This window comes from Bactrocera dorsalis, chromosome 3 (genome assembly GCF_023373825.1).
Source record: "Bactrocera dorsalis isolate Fly_Bdor chromosome 3, ASM2337382v1, whole genome shotgun sequence".
Taxonomy (NCBI): Eukaryota; Metazoa; Arthropoda; class Insecta; order Diptera; family Tephritidae; genus Bactrocera; species Bactrocera dorsalis.
Genome location: NC_064305.1, coordinates 68,835,204 through 68,852,383, shown reverse-complemented (window position 1 = coordinate 68,852,383; position 17,180 = coordinate 68,835,204). Strand labels below are relative to the sequence as shown.

Sequence of the window (17,180 nt, the reverse complement as noted above, 5' to 3'; positions counted from 1 at the left end):
TAAAGTAAAGATACTTGGAGCGGCGTGGTGAATTATTTGTTTGTTTTGGTAAATTAACGTTTTTGTTGTCTGTTGTTGTGCAAAAAAGTGGAAAAATGTTATTTTTGTAACAAGTTTGAGTTTCGAAAAAGTATACAGCAATAAAAATGATTTTTTGAACAACATAAAGGAGTGTTTTAGTGTTTTCGGTTTAGTGAGTAGGTTATTAGAGTCTTTTTAGGCTTGTTAAACGGTTAAGTTGGAATAATTTCACTTGAACGTTAATGCTTTACGCACAAAACGTAAGTGCAAACGTTATTGGTGATTGCGTTCGTCAATATTTTCGATTAATTTGCTTTTATTGGTGTCTTATATTTTGTTTTTATACGTTTTTGTTGTTGTTTAAATTTATTTTACTTTTACTTTTGTTAACTTTGTGGATATTCTTAGAATATATCAATATACATAGCATGTATGTATAAATAAATGAGTTTGTTAGATTTCTTTTTATTAATTTTTTACGTTAATTGTTTACAATTTTTTGCAAATGGTGGATATTGAAATATTTAAGGTTTGTTATGCAGTAAAGTAGTAAAAAGAGGAGAACGAGAGGCCGTGTGCTTTGTTTTGTTAAAAAGTTAGTTATACATATGTACATACATATGTATATGACACAATTGCTGTTGTTTTTTTGCTGCTTACGATGTTTGTTTGAAATCTTTGTAATATTTAACAGAGTGGCCATATTTTTGAAAGAAAATTTAAAAATTCAAAATCGCAAAATAATTTTAATTTTAGTTCTTTTTTGTAAAGACGAAAGCTATTTTTAACAGAGTAGCCAGATGGTTGATTGAATTTAAAAATTCAAAATCATAAAATTATTATTATTTTTTAATTTTAAGTTTTTTTTGTAAAGAAAAAAGTGTTTTTTGTTAAAATTATTATATTTTTAATTTTACGTTTTTTTTTTGTAAAGAAAAGTGTTTTTAAAGTTGTCTTTTTTAAATTGCTTGGCCAGATGATTTGAATTTAAAAATTCAAAATCATAAAATATTTTATTTATTTAAATTTTTTTTGTAAAAAATGGTTTCTTTTAATAGAGTAGCCAGTTTTTTTAAACAAAATTTTTAATTCTAAAAAAAAAAAAAATTTTTTTAAGTTTTTATATTTATATGTAAAGAAAAAAGCGTTTTTAAAGTTGTATTTTTTAAATTGCTTGACCAGTTGATTGATAGAAAATTTAAAAATTTAAATTATAAAATTATTTTTTGTTGTTGAAATTTTAAGGTTTTTTGTAAAGAAAAAGTGTCAGATTTTTTAAAGAAAATTCAAAATCATAAAATATTATTTTTGAAATTTGCAATTGTTTTGTAAAGAAAAACGTGTTTTTTAAAGTTTTCTTTTGCAATTGCTTGGTGGTGCAGGCAGCAAACGTTTACGGAGTATTATTAAGCATATTAGTTAGAAATGAAAGATAGTTTGTTTAGCTTTAAGCGTTAAGTGGGGAAAGGCATAATTTCGGTAGTTTAGCTGAGAACCATTATTTGTAGGCATGTCTGTATGTATGTAGGTGTGTGGCGTATATTACAAATTCAATTTGATTGTATACATTAGTTATTGCATGCGCATGCGCTTGCAGGTATTGTATATTTTGAATTTAGGCTTAGCAAAAAATTTTTAAATTTTAAGGTTAGAAATTAGTTGAAGACATTATTGCGGCGCCAAATTTATACATTAATCAAATTTACAATATTAATGCGCGCTATTAGAACATAACTAGTATATTTATATGTTTTTTGCAATCAAAATTATGTATTTGTTTTTTTAAATTACAATTTTTGCTTTTTAAATAATTTTTTTCGCTCGCAATTTACAGCAAATTAGCAAAAGTGCGAACCAAGTGAAGTGCGTTTTTGATTATTCAATTATTTTCTAACGTTTTGTTATACTTTTTGACTCACATATGAAAAATAGAATTGCTATATATGTATATGTATGTGTATTTATGTGTTTTTTTTAAGTCTAGAAGCGTTAATGCTAGATTTTATAGTACTTCAAACGCAACGCATATGTTTTCGTACTGTGTATGTAAGGTTTTCCATTACATTATATGTCGTCACCTAAAATGCAAAACAACCCAATCGTCAAAAACAAATCGAAAATCGCTATCTGATACAATAACCAATATATAACCATTTTATAACCAAAACTCAAATTTTGTTTCAATTTGAGTGGTTTCTATTTTATCGTTTTTCCTTTGTCTGTAAACTTATGAAAAGTTAGGTTACGTTATTTTGCATTCTAGGCGACGATATGCGCCAGCAGCGATATGAACGCGAAGAAGTTGTGCTTGTGCACATTGTTCTTATTGTAAGTTTTGTTTAATTTATATTTCTTTTTAATTTTTATTTTTATTCAATTTTCACTTGCTTCGTTACACTTTTACTAAATGTATGTATGTATGTATTTATATGTACGTTTGCTCGCCTTATTGCATTGGCGAATTTTGTTGTTGTTTTCGTGTATTTTAGTTAATTTTTACAATTTCACTTAAAATGCCTTACGAGTGCTATATTAAATTGTGGTTGGTTATCAGTTTGTTGGTTTCTTCAATAAAGTAAATTGTAAATTTTATTTGCATTTAACCTATTTTAATACGATTTTTTATATGTTCCGGCAACATTGGCTTAACAGCTACTGGTTCACATATCTTTGTTTGTTTGTATGTATATTTATCAACGGCGCACATCCGTAACTCTTTCGACCGTCACACAACCATTTCGGATTTCGCACACGCTCGCCACACCACATGCGTGCCCATACAGACATAACGGTGCATCTACATATTGCACCTAGTCGGTAATATAATGCTGTCCAAAAGTACTCCGGGGGGATGCAGGAATATTGTACCTCACAGCATTGTCTATTTCGTTTACATCATTTCTATTTCTATTTGCATTTTACATCCGTCTTCGTTGTCCTTTGCGTCGTGTGTCTTCGTAGGTAACTACAAACATTTCTGAAATGTAGCACATCATGACAGCATCTTAAATTATAGTAGTGTACTGGGGTGTGAGCTTTCTGTGTGCACTCCACTATACTCCTCTGGCTTGGAGGCCTTCGTAATCGTCAGCTCTTCAAGTCGGCACGTTCTTTGATATGAATGCTTGTATGCGTGCTACAGCTTATAAATCGCCTTTCACACACACATCAGCTGCTTTCGCATACATTTACACCATTTTACTAGTTTATTTGTAATCTTTTTAGTCTTGCTCTTGTTCTTCTTCCAATTTATCTTCACTTGTCGTCGGAGTTTCGGTCTCGGTGCCTGGTGTTTGATTGCCGTGACATCTTTATTATCTTTTGCTCTCCTTCTCTTGCTGATAAACGCGCTGGCTAAGTGGCTTTGCGTAGATCCAGTTATCGCCAACGGGCCGGAAATACTGTAAAACGGGGTAGAAGAGGAAAACGGAAATCGAATTATGTTTTATTTTTCTAAGAATTGTTGGAGTTCATGCGTAAACTCGATTTGATGCAAATGATGATGAGTGGTAAGGAAATCCAAGCGCAGAAAGATTTACCATTTTATATTTGGTACTTTTTTATTATTTTATAACCTCAATTTGAATTATTTTTAGAAAAAGTTTTCAAAATTTAAATTTTTATTGTTGTTGTAATTTAATTAAATAATTCATGGATATTCTTGGAAAATTATGCCGGAGAGACCTTATTTGGGCTTCATTCCATGCTAACCATTATATATCACTCTGTTATAGATCAGGTTCATAGGTAGTATCGTTTTCTATTGAAAATTATAGAAAACGAACTTGTTTTTATTAGACGAAAAATAGATGTAACGTGTGTAGGTTTTGTTAGACTAGTTAGTTAATCAGGAAGGACCTCTCCAAGCCGTTCGATACCAAACGAGATTCCAGACAAGGCGACTCCCTATCGTGCAACTTCTTCAATCTACTCTTGGAGAAAATAATTCGAGCTGCAGAGCTGAATAGAGAAGGTACAATTTTCTACAAGAGCGCCGTTCGTTCTACTTTATCCAGACTGGATAAGGAAGCGAAGCAAATGGATCTGGTAGTGATACTATCCTCAAGGCAAGTAATAACCGGAATGGACTCAGGTTTTTAAGAGGGAGCAAGAACTCGGCAAGTTTTTGAGATAACGGTTTAAAATTTTTAAAAGGTCATTTACTCTTTAAGAAGCTGCTGATTTGTTGGAGCCGTCGGCATTGGAGCTCTATAGAACATATGTATGTATGTATGTAGCTGCCATACAAATTGGCCGATAAATTCCATTTTTGGACATAGATTATGGTCCAAGGTCACGATATAGTCTCCGAAAATATTGTTTAAATCGTATGACTATAGCATATACATATATGTAACTTCTATGCTATAGGAAATAAGCATGTGAAGGGATATTTTTTTTAAAGGTTTTTCCTGTTTTTCTTTTGAACACTTTTCAGAGAATATAACCGTCATAAATGTATTCAGATATTGGAATTCTTAACACACTCGATTTTATATATATCGGAGAACTGTGCTTTATCCATATAAAACAACAACAAGTTGCTGCTTCGTCTCTTCTCTGCTTAGAAGTAACAATTCTAGTAATTTCAGTGGCTGCTTCGTAAGATTTTAGTTCTATATCATCTATAATTCTTTCTTTCTTCAACATACGCCAAACTATTTCAACTTTTTTTTTCAGGAATTATTTTACTAATTTAATTTTTCTTCTTACTTGGCGGTTTAAATGCAAAAGTCTACAATTTCAATCAATCAAATCAATTTTTGGGATTTTTTTTTTTGAAATAATGCCAAACTTATTTATGTGCATGCACTCACCTTGTGTTCCCACTGTGTTTCTGTGTCTTTGCGATTCTTCGCTTCATCACGTTGTATTTGTTCCACGGCGCATTTAGCATTTGTGGCCTTTTCGATGTCATTAAATCTATGTGAAGAGTAGAAAGAAGTTTTTAGTTGAAAATTTTTAACAAAAAAAAGCGTAAATTAATATAACAGTAAAATAGTATGAAAATTTGTTTTACTTGAGTCCCGCGGTCACTTCCTTCCAAACGCGTCTGGATTCATATTCTTCTTGTTCAACGATTGGTCGAACTTGTTTCTTAAATATTGGAATACGATTTACGTCTACGAATACTTCAGTTTTCTAGAAAATTAAAAATTAAACATTTTTGCATGTTTAAAATTTAGCATTTTCACAAATTATTGTCTTTACACATAAACTGAACACAACAAACACATACACGTACATATATGCAAAAACATATGTATGTATACATGTAACTATATATACTATATATATATACTGTATAGTTTTTGTTAGTTTGAATTTGAGGTTAGTTTAGGAAAAATTTTTAGTAACAAATAAAATACACACAAATGTATATAGAACATCAATGCAGTAGAGAGGTAAACAAATAACGGTACTTAGTAGTAATTTAATTTTCTAGATAAACAAAGTAAACTGGAATTGTAACTGGCTCAAAATATTTAAGAGAGAAGTACAATAATCGTTTTGGTGTAGTTTTGTTTTGTTTAGAGGTTAGGACGGAGTGAGTTGTTGAGTTGAGTTGAGTTGAGAGAGAGAGAGATTGAACGTTTGTAGGTTACTGTTTGCAAAACATGTATGAAAACTTAGTCATAAACATATAGAGAGAAATTAGGTGTGATTAGGAAATGTTTAGCATTACAAATTTCGGTTAATAAAATTACACAAGCATACTGAAAGGTACAAAAAACTTAAATAAACTGTTGTTGCACAAACGCCAAAGAGTGAAAATTACATTTTTATCATGCCACTTGGCTTCCATGAGGCCGCTCCACTCGCCCGCTATCGAAACAAACGGTTTCTTCTCATTGGGCGCGTAAATCTACAAGGAATGGAAGTAGACAGTTGGCACAAGAATTATATAATTTTTAAGTGTGTACGCACCTCAGCCGTCACTTTGTTGCGCTTGCCGCCATAAAATGGCTTGGTTAAGAACTCAATTGTGGCGTGATAACCGGTTTGCGGGCAACGTATTTCGACGGTGCCACCCAATTCGATCCAAGGGACGGTTAAAATAGATCTAACGAGAAGATAGAGTACATAAAAATAGTTGCAACGCGTATATTTTCGTATTGAAATGAATGCACACCTGCCGTAGCCATTCGGAAACGTGACAATATATTCCTCACTGTGATCCACCAGCGTCACAATACCTTCACCGATATTGTGTACGCCAATTGAAAGGCCCAGAAATTTCGATTTCGTCCAAACGTGCGCGGAAAATGTAATTTTCTTATTGACATGCTCAGCATAGAAGGCGGAAACTGCAAAGGAAAAAGTGAAAATTAATTTTTTTTTTTTTACAACACAAAATTTGTAAATATTTGAATACGCACTTGGCGGATGATGCGAAACCTGTTCGGCTAAGAACGTCAGCTGATTGCGATGACACCAGGGCACAGGTCCATCATTAACTACTTGCGCATCGGGTGTTTCGCCTGAAATGGTAAGCATTATTCAGTGAACAGTACTAAAAATTTGGTAAGCAAAGATAGGCGGGATACAGGCGCAACAGAAGTACGAAGTTTTTGTTGTAGTGTTAGAAAATACATTTTTCAATTAATTCTGAGAAATGTTGTCGAGCTAAAAAGTACTAGTACGCATGAAAATCTAGATCCGGTAGATTACACGGACGAAACTGTACTAGGAACAGGACCAGAGTTCATGGAAGCGGTAAACTAATTCGGGCTTAATACATTACTTTAATCATGGTCGTGGTTTTTTAGTCGATTCGAATAAAAATCATCGTGTTTTCCAAACAGGTTAAATACGATGGTCGTACGCACCTGGCAAATCCCAATAGCATTGAAACACCTCGCCCAATATGGGATTATATGGTTTTTTGGCCACCGCACTTTTACGACCAGCATGATAGGCACTCAAATACCACCGACATGTCTCTACAATGCGTTCGCGTGGCGATTCCATCTCAGCAATTCTGCAAAAAGCAAAAAAATATATTAATAATCACACACATACACACACAATTCACGCTGCTTTGAAAATACCGTAGAAAGAGATCCGGATGTGCAAAGTAATCGGCGTACATCTCCAACAATGAGCGTCGCTCCAAGATGAAAGTGGGTAGCACGACCTTCGTCAGGTCCATACCTATCTTGACTTGTGATATGAGATGTGAAATCATTGAACCGTGCGCTTCCATGCTGATCGTCGAGTCCTCCTCCTCTTCGTAGAGTGCATCATAATCGATGGATCCATCATCGTCGCCGTACTTTTGGAATGTTTTAGCGCCACTTAACGGTTGCGCCGTCGACGATGTAGCGCTGGTCGGCGTACCGGCGGGCAAAGTCTCTGCTACCGTTGTCAATGCTGTTTGATAATCATCCAGACGATCGACAATCGAAGACTTGGCGCTGGCGTCCACTGAGGCGCTACCCTTTTGTGGTTGTGTTTCCGGTGCATTTTCATAGGTTGGCGATGTGGTTTCCACGGAAAAGCCACGCGTGGCGCTGTGAAGGTAAAATAAGTAGAGTTGGCGTTGTAAATTAATTTAAATGTTTTATATTTATAATTAAAAAATAAAATAAAGTTATTAAAAAATAAAAAATAAATAAAAAAAATAAATAAATAAAAATTATTAAAAAATAAATAAAAATTATTATAAATATAATATGTATATAATTTAATAATAAAAAAATAAATATATTTATCACAGTTTTAATAAATATAATTTTAACTGCTTCTTAATTACCAATTTTTTATTTTAGTTTAAAAAAGTAAATCAATATTTTTGACGTTATGGAGAGCCCTTGAAATGCCTAGATATCTCCAAAAATAGATGTGTCTATAAATATTGTTTTAATTTTTGTAATTTCTTCTTATAAAAATGGTGCTACTCTACTCTTGCAGAACCCCTAGAGGTGAACTAGTGACTGATGCCCAGAGCATACTAAAATTATGGACCTCTCTCTCGACGAACAAAGACCAAATTCTATAAGTCCCTCATTATTCCCGTCCTGCTATATGGTGCAGTGGCATAGACGATGACAACATCTGATGTCGGCGTTACGAGTTTTCGAGAGAAATGTTCTGCGGAAGATGTATGGTCCTTTGTGCATTGGAACGGCGAATACCGCCGTCGATGGAACAATGAGTTGTGAGAGATAGAATAATTAACATACATAGTATTGGAATTAAACGGGTTTATCAAAAAATTTATAGATTTTTAATGACCTGAACGCATTTCAACGTCTTTGGAGATTTTTTCATACACAAGTCCTGTGAAGGAATGATTTTTCCAACTATTTTTCAGCTATAAAACCAATCAGCGCTTTTTCGTTAACCGATTAGTTTACTTTTTTGAGATATATCCATATGCAAAGCCTTATTGTACCACCCTCATGCTATGAAGGCGGCTAAATACTCTGACACAGCCATTAAATATTTATGGAACTGTAAAAAGATGCAACAAAACGCTGATTTGTGCCAACAAAGACACCAAACTACCGTGATAGTAAAGTAAACGAGTGAAGGACGAATATAATAAATATGTACATACAAACATATACACACATGTACATATGAAATAGATGCAGGAAACTATAAAACATGCATGAATATGGCGTTTGTATGAACTGAAATCCCCGCACGTACCTGAAACTGACACGTCGCACCCATTTCTTGAACATGTCCACTCACTTCAAGACCCCCTGTGTATATAGTGCACTAGGAAAACACACACACACACACTAGGGCACTAGTAACAGCCTGCCTTGCCAGCTGTGCGTGCAAATATGTGCGGCGTATAAGTCAAGAAGCTTTGGAAGGCTCAGTGACTGATGGCCCGACTGGCTGGTTGGCTAACTGTCGGCGCGTATGACTGCTGCTGGATTGCCTTAAGTATCGCGTATGCGTGTGTGTGCGTGTTTGCGTTGCGCGTAAATCTGTCGTAAAGCGTATTTTGTGTGCGTGTGTGTGCGTGTCACGCATGCAAGTCCTTGTTTCGGCTGCTGTGCGCTTAACTGCGTGACTGTGCGGCAGTCAGTCACATTTGCGAGTAATTTACCGTTATGTGTAAGCGAGCGTGTTGTGATTTTTGGTATTTTCTCTTATTAAATATTGAGTCCCGTTATGACGAATCTATGTCGACCGGCTGTTCATGCACGACCCAATGCCATTAAATGCCAGCAATAATGTCTTGCATAATTCTAGGCGCTTGAACGTTTGCGCTCAATTTAATTTATTGCATACTCAAAACGACACGAAAATGCTCAGTACAATAAAATATTCAATACATGGCACAAACAAACAGGCAAATCTCTATGGCATTAGCACACAATGGCGAGCGCCAGGCGGACGGCAACCATCGGCAACGTCATCTGCCATCGAGATGCGTCATATCCACTTGAAAACATGCCAAATTTCAACGAAAATTTTCGACAGTTTTATCGAATTTTGTGTTTTTGTTGCTAAAACCTTTCTTTTTCTGGTTACATTTGACTTTGACGACCCGCTTCAGCAGTTTAACGGTAAAACTAATACAACGCTTTTACAAGTTAGATTTATTTGTAAATTTTGTGTGGCAAAATAATTTATGTCGATGCCTTGAAAGCAATAAATTTTGCGGTTTTTCGTTGTTTTATTTGTTTTCTAAAGTAAACACAGTCGATACTTGAGCAAAGCCGAGGCACTACTGGCTGTCGTTAAAATAGTTACCGCACACTTGGGTTGCGTAGGATGTGAGCGTGCAGGGCGCATGTAACATTTTAGAGTACACTTCAGTTAACAGACATACTTTTAGGAGCCGCCGGCAGTCAAGTGTAAGAGAGCACGGCATTTTACATATGTGTGATTAATTAGAGTGAGAGAGAGAGAGAAGAAAGAGTAAAGAGCAAATGTGTGGTATTATGTAGAGGAACTTGCTAATGTTGCGGCGTCAAATCTGAGGGAATTTAAGTATTGAATTTGGTATTAACCGCACACGAGATGAAATCCTTTAATCTCTCCATAAGCAATGTGACATCTTACCTTTGGTGAAATTTTTTTATTTTATGAATTTTTGTTCTGAATTTCAAATGAGTAGTATATAGGAGAATGGGGTCATAAACACGGAAATGAGAATACAAGTGTTTTTCGAAAAGTACTCCAGTATATATATTTCGAGTAAATTTTTGGAGATAAAAAAAAAAATATTGCTTCTTATTGGCAGTCAGATGGCTTCATAAAAAGCGGTATACATATATTGAAAATATTTTCCTGAAATATAAGTCCTCGAGAAGTATGGGTACTCTGCGTGCTTTTTGCGTTTATGGAAGTGACTAGTGGAACGAAGGAGAGGGAGGTTTCTGCTGTCTTATAAAAAGGATGTAGACCAAATGGAGGATGGATTCATGTGTAGAAGTTCACGTGCGGAAAGTTCTCTGATTGCCATTCACTTGGGAGTGACCCGAAACAATTCTTTTACATATGGATCCAGCAGTTCACGACATCCGGTCTTAGACCAAGTATCCTCTGGGTAGCCAAAGAACAGCAGTTTGAAAGCGAACTAAAGTCAGAAGGCGAAACATCCCCTACATAGGGTTGTGCGCTGGGTTGAGACCCGTCACGTAAACCCCCAATGAAAACTAAAGAACAGCCTCAGAAGGGAAACCCCTCTTTTAGTGGCATGGACCTGGAATGTCCGGTCCCTTAATGTTCTCGTAAAAATAAAGGCTGACATCAACGTCGACCAAGAAATGCGATGGACGGGGCAAGGCCTGAGACGAGTAGGTCTTTGTGGTATTTACTACAGTGGCCCCGACGGAAAAGAAGGTCAATGTGCCTTCTATGACCGCTGGAAGCGCACCTAAAAGAGGTGCCCCCGTCAAAATCGTGCTTGGTGACTTTAATGCCAGGATGGGCAAAGGTTTGGCACAACGATCGATAAGTTCAGCTTCCATGAGGAAACATCCTCAAATGGGGTTGAAGCTGATCGACTTCGCCGGGGCCCGAAATATGATTATATGTAGTACTAGATTTCAGCATAAGGAAATTTATCAAGCTACCTGGCTGTCTCCGGATCGAAAAGCCAGGTCGCAGCGGAGAAAACAGATTGCCTACCTCGCAACGTTACACTCAACCACAACACTTGCGGGAGGGGATATATACCAAGAGTTGAGTCGCATTTGCAGACAAAAAAAGAGAAAAGCCACGAGTGAGTACGAGTAATGCTCGAAAATTCTACGAAAATATGGGGCGACTAACAGAAGGTTTCAAGATCGGAGCATACTCTTGTATGAGGTGAACTAGTGACTCATGCCCAGAGCATACTAAAATTATGGAGGGAACTCTTCCCCAGCCTGCTGAATAGCTGTGTAAGCAGAAGACCAGGAGAAGGCGAACCCGATTCCCCAATCGATTACGATGAAGCAGACATTCCATTGCCCGACCATGAAGAAGTTCGAATAGCAATTGCCCGCCTGAAGAACAACAAAACGGCAGGGACCGACGGATTGCCGGCCGAGTTATTCAATCACGGCGGCGAAGAACTGATAAAGAGCAAGCATCAGCTTCTTTGTAGATTATTGTCTAATGAAAGCATGCCCGACGATTGGAATTTAATCGTGCTCTGACCAATCCACATAAAGGGAGACCCCACAATCAGCGCCAACTACCGTGGGATAAGTCTCCTCAACATCGCATATAAGGTTCTATCGCACGTATTGTGTGAAAGATTAAAGCCCACCGTCAGCTAACTGATCCAGATATTCACTATGCGGAAAATCTTGGAAAAGACCGGTGATAAGAGTATCGACACGCACTACTTTTTCGTCAATTTCAAAGCTGCTTGGACAGCACGAAAAGGAGCTGCCTTTATGTCCCTATGGCCGAATTTGGTATCTCCGCAAAACTAATACGGCTGTGTAAACTGACGTTGAGTCATACCAAAAGCTCCGTCAGGATCAGGATGGGCCTCAGCGAGCAGTTAGTTTTGATTTCTCCAGACTGGATAAGGAAGCGAAGCAAATGGGTCTGGTAGTGAACGAGAGCAAGACGAAATATCTCCTGTCATCAAACAAACAGTCGTCGCACTCGCGACTATACTCCCACGTCATTGTTAACAGTCATAACTTTCAAGTCGTAGATAATTTCGGAGTAAGTAGGCAATTAAGAAGTAAAGTCCTCTCTCGACGACAAAAACAAAACTCTATAAGTCACTCATCATTCCCGTCCTGCTATACAAGTATGGAGCAGAGGCAAGGACAATGACAACATCTGATGAGTCGACGTTATGAATTTTCGAGAGAAAGGTTCTGCGGAAGATTTATGATCCTTTGAGCATTAACACCGTCGAATACCGCATTCGATGGAAGGATGAGCTGTATGAGAGATACGACAACATTGACATAGTTCAGCGATTTAAAAGACAGCGCCTATGATGGCCAGGTCCAATTGGACGAAAACACTTCAGTTCTGACAGTATTCGACGCAGTACCCTCCGGGGGAAGCAGAGGAAGAGTAAGACCTCTACTTCGTTGGAATGACCAGGCGGAGAACGACCTGGCTTCGCTTGGAGTCTCTAATTGACGCCATCTTGCGAAAAGAAGAAACGACTGGCGCGCTGTTCTTAACTTGGCTATAACCTCGTAAGCGGTGTCTACGCCAGTAAGGAAGAAGAGAAAGAACAAAAAGCACAAATTAGTAATTAGACGAGTCCCGCGATAACTATTTTCAAAATCATTTCACAAAAATCCATCAGCAGTTTGAAGGCGATTTAAGACATATGGAGGTCAAGACGGATATTGTAGATGGATGAAGAAGCTCTCAAACATTTAGTTTTTGTAAAAACATATAAATATATGCCCAGCAATCTCCTAACTATTTCGAAATAATCCCCTCAATTATGCAGGTCTAAGAAAAGTAAACACTTTCAGCTCGTGGAAGCAACATAAACTGTTAAAGCGCATGTCACCAGTAAGGATGCGACGCTCAGCGAAGCAAAGAGCTGAGAGAGAACACATTTTGTGCTCTCTACTACTTACTGTCACACACACACATACAAAGAAAGCTGTATGGGTGGTGGAAAGAGTTAAAATATAAACACAACAAAACACGAAATTTTACACAAAAACACCGCGAATACGAGCACAAAAGAGAGAAAGAAAGAAATAAAAATTACAAAAAATTTAGTTTTGTTGTTTTTTGTGGCAAGTACATATTACGACATTTACACACCCACAAAAGCAAGAGATAGTGAAGATGGCGCGGCACTTTGGCTATATAATTGAGATATGGATATAAACGCGCATACATATATACATACATACATATAGTTAAAGACGCCTCAAGTGCTTAATAACGAGTAAGGGAGCAACGCATGTGATTGCTTACTATGCTTGCGGGCGCTTTGGTGTGCGCTAATTGTGCACTTGACGCTGCCAACGCTCCAACAGCTGGCTTACGCCGCACATCTGATTAACAAGCGCGTAGCTTTGCGCTTAAAACGCGCTATTTTAGCTATTTGACGCTGCGGATATTATAAGCGTGCCATTACGACTTCCGCTCGAGCACTTTTGGTGCGACTTTGCGGTTGGTTGGCTGAGCGCGACCTTGAACTTGCGTCGAGCCAACAGAGTTAAAGTTAATGCCGCGGCTAGGCGGTCGGCATAACGGTATTGTCGCTGCGCCGGCATTATGACAAGCAATCAATTAAACCATAAATCAAGTGGATTTTCAATGTCAACGAATTCGCCACACACACACACACACGTACATAATTAAATATATATTATATAGCATAGTGGTCAGTATTAAATCGGAATTCATTTTGCCGCACTTAAAATTGTAATTTTTTGTATTTTTTGCACTTTCCTTTTGATCAATTTTCATTTTACACTTACACGCCACTTTCGTCGTCTACTGGAGCCGCCGATTTGCGCTCGACATTACGTAAACTCATGCGAATCACAATTGTTTGACGTGAAATTCACATTCAACTTTAAATTCAAAATTATATTTTCTTTGTTGTTGTTGTCTTTTGCATGCTTTTTAGGGCCGAAATATGCAAGACAATCCGCTGCAAAGCTTCGAGACAACTGCGTTGCACTGAAATTGTTCATTCTCCCATTGTGTGCGCGCATTCATCAGCACATCTTTTATGGGCAGCCGACAGTCGTTCAGTCATTCCACTCGAGAGTGCGGTTAATTATAGATGCTTACAAACAGCAGGCGAAAATACGAAATTATGAATGATACTATAGATGACTGTAGACTCATCTCATGCAATGTGAGTGTGTGTATGTATGTGTTTGTTGTTGTCATTTTCTTTGTAGCAGAAAACGTAATAAAGAACATTAGAAAAACAAACAAGTATGACAACAACAGCAAACAAGAATAAGACAACAACAGCAAACAAACAACAACAAAACCCAACAAAACAAGTAAACATAAAAATCATTCCAAATCGTTGCATTTCAATATGAAATTTCAATTACAAGTGTATCGATTTCATTTGGCATGTCCTTGCACGTAAAAACTACAAAAACAACAATAAATGCAAAAATTACAAACATAAAAAATAAAGCACACTGAAATCAGTCAATGTTTGCAATTGCTAGGAGGAAAATAGAAAATCTGAATATGCAGGTGAGTAGATTTGAAGAGACCGCAGTAGCCGGAAGGGTTAGTGCGCCTATGGGTGTCGCTCGGTGGGTGGTGGGACGACTGTGGGTTGCGGAAAATTTCGATATTGCAGCTGAAACGTTCTTTCTAACAACGCTGCCCACTTCAACAGGCAATGTCAAGATTATGAATATATTTTTGCAATCAAAAAGAGGTGCTCATAGAAATCCACCAGCTGCTTAGAAGTGGCTTTAAACCGATAAACTATTTAATTGAGAGAAGCGAGTAAAACGAAAAATTTTGCACGATGGCACAGTTTAAAAAAAAACTAGAAAACGTTAACTTCGGTAACAAAAGATACCTTACAAGAACTGGATTTTGAACCGTCAGTTTGCATGGCATCTATGTATATATGCTATAGTGGTGCGATCTAAAAAAATTTTTCAAAAATTGTAGGGATGCCTTAGATAATAGTCTATACCAAAATTCGTGAAGATATCTCGTCAACTAAACAAGTTTTCCATAAAGGAACTTGATTTTGATAGGTCAGGAGAAAAATACGTATGCGAAATTTCAGATCCATATCCCAAAAACTTGTGGACTAAATCGACCCAGCTCGTCACGTTGATCATTTGCATAAATTGCTTAGTCGAAAAAGTCTTTTCGTATTTCTAATCAAACTTTAACTTAAAGAAATAAACAAATATGTACCATTTTGGGCGACCACTTTTTGCCATTTTTACGTTAGAGACATTATTCCATCAGTGTAAATCGAAATTTCGAATTTCTCCACCTCACCTTTCCAACACTATATGGTATGACACAAAGTGATTCGTAGCACTGGAGATATACGACTGTAACGACATCTGTAGACAAAATACGAAAATACTTTTTCGACTATGCAATATATTCTATAGCGTCTCCGATGTTTTCTTCTGGGGGTTATGAATGAGTACATACTTATGTATATCGTGGAAAGCTTAATGTGCCCCGTGTAGGGTAGTATAACAAAATTTTGAGAGATATTATATAAAATGGTGTTATATTATTAGTTTTAATTTGCGCCTACTGGTATGCAACAATTTTTTTCATAAGCAATAAACCTAAATAAGTCCACAATAAAAATAAAATTTAATTTTTTTGCATATAATTATAAAAGAGAAAAGGCAAGATGAGTGTTTTTAAGAAGTGACAGGTGGATTCTCAACTTATATAACATCGACCCCGAGCATGTAATTCTAATTCCTCAAAAACTTACGACAATGTTTGATTTTTAGAACTTCAGCCCTTAATAATATACAAAATTTTAAATAGTATTACGTATATTACATTCCGTTAGTGTATGCCAAATTATATCATATATACTAATATTTTAAGCTTTTTGTACTTACTAGCTCGGCGAATTTCCCATACTAGTGAATGGATCATCGTTTGCATCATAGAAATCTTCCTCATCTTCGCTGCTGGAATACGAGGTCTCAGGCACATCTACAGCGAGTGGAGCGGTTGTTGCTGCACGAAAAAAAAGGAGTTACATATGAATTTTAATTGATTTCCAAATTACTAAATGAGTGAAGTAAGTGAGAAAAATTGTAACTGAGTTGACAAACACAACAATTAAAGCGAAAACATAATGGATTAATGAGCGCAGAATTGAAAAAAATAAAGAAATGAAATAATAAATAAATAAATAAATAAAAACATAAAAACATAAAAAATAATAATTTGGAAAAAACAACAACAAAAAAGTTAAAATTAAAATTAAAATAAAACAACAACAATAAAAAAGTTAATTTCAGCTGCTTCGAAGCTATAACACCCTTCATAAATACAAAAGATTCCATATAAAAACTTAAATTTTGTTCAGTCAGTTTACATTACAACTATATGCTATAGTAATTTGATCTGGACAATTTGTTTGTGTATTATAGCAGAGTCTTGCAGAAAAATCTATGCCAAATTTCGTGAAGATATATTGCCAAATAAAAAAGTTTCCATACAAGGACTTAATTTTTATAGATCAGTTTGTATGGCAGCTATATGCTATAGTGGTCCGATCGAACTAATTTCTACGGAGATTATGATATTGCTGAAGAAAATAATCCATGAGGAATTTCCTAAAGATATCTTGTGAAATAAAAAAGTTTCGATACAAAAACTTGATTTTGGTCGATCAGTTTGTATGGCAGCTATCTGCTATAGTGGTCCCATCTGAATAATTTTTGCACAGATTATACCGTTGCTTTGGACAATAACATATACAAAATTTCATGAAGATATCTTGTGAAATGAAAAAGTTTTCTATATAAGAACTTGATTTTGGTCGATTAGTTTGTATGGCAGCTATCTGCTATAGTGGTCCGATCTAAACAATTTCTGCGGAGATTATACCTCTGCTTTATATAATAATCCATGCCAAATTAGGTGAAGATAACTTGTAAAAGAAAAAAGTTTTCCATACAAGAACTTGATTTTAATTGATAATTTTATATAGCAGCTATATGCCATAGTGAACCGATATCGCCGGTTCTCACAAATGAGCAGCTGTTTGGAGA

The 17,180-nt window shown here is 36.1% G+C and overlaps 1 protein-coding gene across 3 annotated transcripts in view; it reads right to left on the bottom strand.

The window, feature by feature from the left end:
* Positions 1–142: 142 nt before the first annotated feature.
* Positions 143–17,180, bottom strand: part of LOC105228878 (oxysterol-binding protein-related protein 9) — a 35,569-nt gene continuing 18,531 nt past the window's right edge. For 2 of the 3 annotated variants that reach the window (XM_011208875.4, XM_011208876.4), the window contains 10 exons: positions 16,017–16,137; positions 7,074–7,535; positions 6,852–7,003; positions 6,402–6,503; positions 6,155–6,329; positions 5,950–6,085; positions 5,801–5,887; positions 5,042–5,163; positions 4,839–4,944; positions 143–3,422 (listed from right to left, as the gene is read on the bottom strand). In XM_011208875.4, coding sequence (XP_011207177.2) covers positions 3,336–3,422; positions 4,839–4,944; positions 5,042–5,163; positions 5,801–5,887; positions 5,950–6,085; positions 6,155–6,329; positions 6,402–6,503; positions 6,852–7,003; positions 7,074–7,535; positions 16,017–16,137 — 1,550 coding nt within the window. In that variant the 3' untranslated portion in view covers positions 143–3,335. Of the gene's footprint in view, positions 3,423–4,838; positions 4,945–5,041; positions 5,164–5,800; positions 5,888–5,949; positions 6,086–6,154; positions 6,330–6,401; positions 6,504–6,851; positions 7,004–7,073; positions 7,536–8,679; positions 9,720–16,016; positions 16,138–17,180 lie in introns of those variants that run through there. The other variant, XM_029551378.2, reaches the window with a different exon arrangement.